The sequence below is a fragment of the Monosiga brevicollis genome, genomic scaffold (assembly GCF_000002865.3).
Source record: "Monosiga brevicollis MX1 MONBRscaffold_4 genomic scaffold, whole genome shotgun sequence".
Classification (NCBI taxonomy): Eukaryota; class Choanoflagellata; order Craspedida; family Salpingoecidae; genus Monosiga; species Monosiga brevicollis.
The window spans coordinates 928,767-934,694 of record NW_001865041.1 but is presented as its reverse complement, the minus strand read 5'-3'; the positions used below and the strand labels follow the sequence as shown (position 1 = coordinate 934,694).

The following is a 5,928-nucleotide window of genomic DNA, read 5'->3' as shown; positions in this document are numbered from 1 at the left end:
CAATTTGGGTTCGCCGCGCTCGTATCGACCGTTCGGCCACCCTTGAGGCCGATTACAACGGCTGGTCCAGTCAAGCGGGCCCGGGCTCGACGCGCAGCATCAGGGACGGCGCTTCTCACGGCGGTCGCGGTCGCCATGGAGGTTTTACCAATCCTCTCGTTGACAACGGCTATGTGTACGGCTCAGCCTGTGCGCCCATCACGGTGGGTTCGGAGGGTACCGATGATGATTCCTCAAGCAATCTCTCTGGCGGAAATGGTGGTGGCCTCTTCAACCTGCTTTCTGGCGAACTTCTCGAGTTTGAGGGCACAATCTCTGTTATTGGCGCGGACGGTGGCGACTCTGGAGACGGCGGTGGTTCTGGTGGCTCAGCCTACCTCGAGGCACCTTACCTGGAGGGCCATGGCATCGTCAACATCGCCGGCGGTGATGGCGACAGGTTCGTTGGCATCGGCAGTTCCCATGGCGGCGGCGGCGGCGGCGGCGGTCGTGCCGCACTGATTTCGCATCATCTGACGAACCAAGACTTCCGCGTAAACCCCGTTGCCGTTGGTGGCGATACCCCAGCTTCCTCCCGTGCCGAGAACGGCACCTTGTGTTTTGAGACCGTGTGTGGTAACCACGGTTCTTGGAACGCTGGCACAGGTACATGCACTTGTGACAGCGGCTGGGCTGGCCCTGCATGTATGTTTGTGGGCGATTGCGGCCTCCACGGTGCGATGGGCCCCAACGGCATGTGCGTTTGCGAACCTGGCTGGGTCGGCTACACCTGCGAGTATGAATGCGATTCCAACTCCACCTGCAACGGCAACGGCGTGTGTTCACCGCACGGCACTTGCATCTGCGACGACTGCTTTACTGGCTCGACGTGCGCAGAAGAATGCAGTGGAAACGGCGAATGCAACCCCGATGGCAAGTGCGAATGCGCACCCTGCTTCCACGGTGTATTGTGCGACGAATCGTGCTCTGGGCACGGCGTGTGTACCGCGGAGGTGTGCGAATGCGACGACGACTGGGGTGGTGACCTTTGCCAGAGTCCCATCTGCCCCGGCGAGGACGGTGCCTGCAATGGTCACGGCGCCTGCAACAGCTACTTGCATGAGTGTGTCTGTGGGGTCGGCTGGAGTGGGGATGACTGCAGCGTTGTCTCCTGCCCGCATGATTGCAATGGACGCGGTGACTGTGATGGTGAGAACTTCTTCTTCCCCCGCTGTGTCAACTGTACCGAGGGATGGATGGGTGCCGATTGTGGCTCCATTTGTCTCCACGGGGTGGAGGAACCCGCGCTCTCGGGCATTTGTGTCTGTGAGCCTGGTTGGGCCGGCGAAGGATGTAATCGTGAATGCTCGGGCTACGGCACGATTGACGATGACACGGGAGAGTGCGTTTGCGACTTTTATTCGGGTCGTCAGGGCACCTTCTGCGAGATTCCCGGTTGCCCTACTATTACCGATGAAGACTGCTCCGGCCATGGTGAGTGCAACTCGGAGAATGCCGAGTGCACCTGTGACCCCGGCTGGGTTGGTGTGGCCTGCAGCGTTCCCGATTGTCTCAACAACTGTCACTTCCGTGGCACCTGCGATCCTGACACCTACGCACCTCTTGTCCGTTGCGTTAACTGCGATGAGGGCTGGATGGGTTTGGATTGCGGCACGCCCTGCACTCATGGTATCGAAACGCCCAAGGACTCTATCAACTGCGTTTGTGAGCCTGGATGGACCTCGGAGAGTTGCAATGTCCAATGCAGTGGCGCTGGCATCATCGAGGGCGACCAGTGCATCTGCAACTACCTGCAAGGCTTCTGGGGTGAATTGTGCGACGAGCCTGGCTGCCCTGGCAACGGCGCGTGCCTTTTTAATACCAGTGCGCCGGGCATTTGTGATCTCTCTGGCGCCGAACGCATGGCTTACGGTGAGTCTTGCTCTGGCCGCGGTATCTGCAACTCGGAGTTGGCTGTCTGTGACTGCAACCCCGGGTGGCGTGGTCCTGGCTGTGAGAGTCCGGACTGCCCCGGCGAGCCTGACTGCTATGGCCGTGGCTTCTGTAACTACACGCTCGAGGAACCCATTTGTCAAAACTGCGATGCAGGTTGGATGGGACGTGACTGCAACACACCCTGCGTTCACGGCGTGGAAACACCCGTCAACTCAGGTTTCTGCTTGTGTGAAACGGGTTGGAGTGGCGAGAGCTGTGATGCTGAATGCTCGGGCAACGGTAAAATCCGCACGTCCGATCAGGGCGTCGTGTTTTGTGCCTGCGATTACGAGAAGGGATTCTGGGGCGAGCTGTGCGACGTGCCCGGTTGCCCCGGTAACGGCCCTTGCGCCGAGGGTGCATACGATGGCGTCTGTGGCTTCACCGATTACAGGCGCATGCAAGAGGGTCAGTCATGCAGTGGCAACGGCGAGTGCTCGGGCGGCGTTTGTGAGTGTTTCAACGGCTGGCAGGGCGTCGGCTGCGAAACCCCCGACTGTCCCGGCGTGCCCAACTGCAACAGCCAGGGCACGTGCAAGTGGGAGAACGAAACGGACCCCACCTGCGTTGACTGCATCGGTGTTTTCATGGGAGCTGCCTGTTCGGAACGATGCGTGCATGGAACGCAATCTCCGCCCAACTCGGGCATCTGCATCTGTGATCCGGGCTGGACCTCAGCCTCGTGCGATATCGAGTGCTCCGGTTTTGGAAGCATTGTCGGTGGAGTTTGCGAGTGCACTTTTGAGAGTGGCCGCTCAGGCGCTAGCTGCGAGATTGAGGGCTGCCCAACCAAGGTCGCGGGTGCAGAGTGCTCGGGTCACGGCGACTGCAATGCCTTGGGCGAATGTGATTGCCTTCCCTCCTGGGCAGGCATTGGGTGCCACATTCCTGATTGCCCCAGAAACTGCTCGGGCAATGGCGAGTGCTACGGCGACTGGGAGGACGGTCAAGCCTATTGCGTTTGTGATGCCGGCTACTTGTCCCCCTCTTGTTCGGTGCCTTGCGTGCACGGGGTCGAGACGCCCCTGCGATCAGGTCTGTGTGTCTGCGAGCCGCAATACACGGGCGTGTCGTGTGACGTTGAGTGCGATGACCATGGTGTCATCGTCAATGGCGAGTGCGTCTGTCGCACCGCTGTTCCCGGTGACTCGTGGTCTGGTTCGGCCTGCAATGTCGCCTCCTGCCCTGGCTCCCCAACATGTAGCGACAACGGCGTGTGCAACAGCGCGACTGGCGTGTGCACGTGTGATAACGGCTTTGCCGGAGCCAATTGCTCTGAGCCCGTGTGTCCGGGCGATCCACCATGCAACGGCAATGGTGACTGTCTCGAGGGAGGTCTCTGTGCCTGTCATCCCGACTTTACGGGCGTGGCGTGCGAACTGCCGTGCGTCAATGGCAACTTCTCCCTGGATTCGTTTGAATGCGAGTGTGACCCCTGCTACACAGGGGCTTCGTGTGACGTGGTCTGCAACAACCATGGTACTTGCAACGAAGCGACACAACAGTGCGTGTGTGATTACAGTAATGGTTGGCACGGTTCCGGCTGCGAAGAGCAAGGCTGCCCTGGCTCGGATGCTGTCTACGTCGTGAATCGCTCGATCACCCAGCTGACGGTGCCCGCTTCCGCCTACCTGGCGTGCTCAGGCAATGGCGAGTGCAATGAAGCTACGCGCGAATGCTTCTGTGATTCTGGCTTTGAGATGGAGGATTGCTCGGTTCCCGTTTGCCCCAACGACTGTAATGACCGTGGCGTATGTGGCATGTTCACGCCGGGCGAAGCTCAAGCACGCGTTCGCTGTTTTGACTGCGACGCTGGCTATGTCGGCTTGGAATGCCAGGTGCCTTGTGTGCATGGCGTCGAGAGCACCGAGGAAGCCAACGAGTGCGAATGTCTCTCGTGTTACCACGGCGATACTTGTGACACCCTGTGCAACGGCATTGGCTCATGTTCGCTTGAAGGAACGTGTGACTGTCCACCGAACGAGCTGGTTGAATACGACGTGTACTGTCGCGAGAAGCGCTGTCCGGGCATTGATGTGGAGTGCAGCGGGCGTGGCGTGTGCAACTTGGCCACCGAGACTTGTGTCTGTGACCCTGGCTTCAACGGCACAGGATGCGAGATCCCGCTGTGCGCAGATGATTGCAATGACCGCGGCGTATGCGATGTCTCCACCGACGATGAACCCTGGTGCGTCAATTGCAGCGGCAGCTACATTGGTGCCGCTTGTGAGCTTTTGTGCCTTCATGGTGTCGAGCGTGCGCCCTTTTCAGGCGAGTGCCAGTGTGACACGGGTTGCTGGTCAGGTGTATCCTGCAACCTCATTTGTTCAAACCACGGCACGTGTGTTGATGGTGCATGCGAGTGCAACATGGACCCGTATGATGAGTCTTCTGGCTGGACCGGGAGCGATTGCTCTAATCAAACTTGCCCGGGTCTCGGAGGCATTGCTTGCTCTGATCACGGCACTTGTAACGACGCCTTTGAGTGTGAGTGCGATCTCAATTGGAAGGGGCGTGGTTGCCACCTTCCCGATTGTGAGCGAGACTGCAATGGACGTGGCGAGTGCATCTTTGATGAGGAGCTAGGCGCGCCCACATGCATCAATTGCATCGAGGGCTGGATGGGTGCCGCGTGCGATATTCCTTGTGTGCACGGCGTGCAGTATCCCATGAACTCGGGCATCTGCGTCTGCGATGATTGTGTGTCGGGAGATATTTGCAACACAACTTGCTCAGATCAGGGCATCTGTAAGTATTCCTCAACGGGCAACTATTGCGATTGTAACTCGGCCGAAACAGGCTTCTTTGGAGAATTCTGTGAAGTACGCTCCTGCCCCGGCATCGACCTTCCTTGCTCGGGCCATGGTGTGTGCGACATTGGCACGCAGAACTGCACGTGTGATGCCGGATGGAAGGCTGCTAATTGTTCAGTGCCTGACTGCTTCGGCGAGCCTGACTGTCTGGGTCGTGGCACGTGTACCGGACTCTACGACCCGCCCTCTTGCATCAATTGTGAGGCAGGATGGATGGGTCCCGGTTGCGAACTTCCTTGCGTCAACGGCACGCAATTCCCTATGAACTCTGGCATTTGCGAATGTGAGCCCGCCATCTGCTTTGATGGCCCGTCGTGCACGCGCGAATGTTCCAACCATGGCACCTGCGTCAACGGTGGCTGTGAGTGTGACACAGCCTGGTGGGGCGAGCGCTGTGGTATCCGTGGCTGCCCGGGCGTCGGCGAATCTTGCTCGGGCCACGGTACTTGCAATCCGGAGGAACAGGTTTGTCGTTGTGATCCTGGCTGGCGTGGGGTTGATTGCAACACGCCCGACTGCCCCGGCGAACCTGATTGCAATGCACGCGGAGACTGCGATCCAGATGAGGCCTACAGCCGCCCCATCTGCGTCAACTGTTCCAAGGGCTGGATGGGTACGTCATGTGACCAACCCTGTGTCAATGGCAACCAAGTTCCAATGGATTCAGGCATCTGTGTCTGTGACCCGTGCTTCAGCGGCACTAACTGCGATGTCGAATGTGGCGGTGAGGGTACCTGCGGCTGCGCTGCTGGTTGGACTGGCACATTCTGCACCGAGTTTGACTGTGCAAACAATTGCTCGGCGCATGGCACGTGTGTCTGGGACAACGGAGATGACCTTCCCCACTGTGAATGCGAGCCTGGCTTTGCGGGTGACAATTGTGCCACATTTGTTTGCAGCGACGATTGTCACAATCGCGGTCTCTGCGCCCGCAACGGTACCGAAGCCGAAGCCACTTGCTATTGCTTCAACGACAACATTGTCGGCCCGACCTGTGGGGGCTGTGCAGCGGGCTGGAGTGGCCCCAATTGTACTATTCCTGATGCAGCCGATGTATGCTCGCCCCTCCTTGCCACCATGATTGCTGAGTATGCGGCTCAAGCGCCAACTCCTGCGGTCAGCTCCACTACGACAACGACAG

General features: G+C 59.1%; 1 protein-coding gene across 1 annotated transcript; it reads left to right on the top strand.

Moving 5' to 3' along the window:
- Positions 1–869: 869 nt before the first annotated feature.
- Positions 870–5,669, top strand: MONBRDRAFT_2753 (uncharacterized protein; the record flags this gene model as incomplete). Its single annotated transcript, XM_001743876.1, has 3 exons — positions 870–1,142; positions 5,076–5,375; positions 5,517–5,669. Coding segments are annotated over 3 exons (726 nt in total), but the record flags the coding sequence as incomplete, so codon positions are not given.
- Between the last annotated feature and the right edge of the window lie 259 nt (positions 5,670–5,928).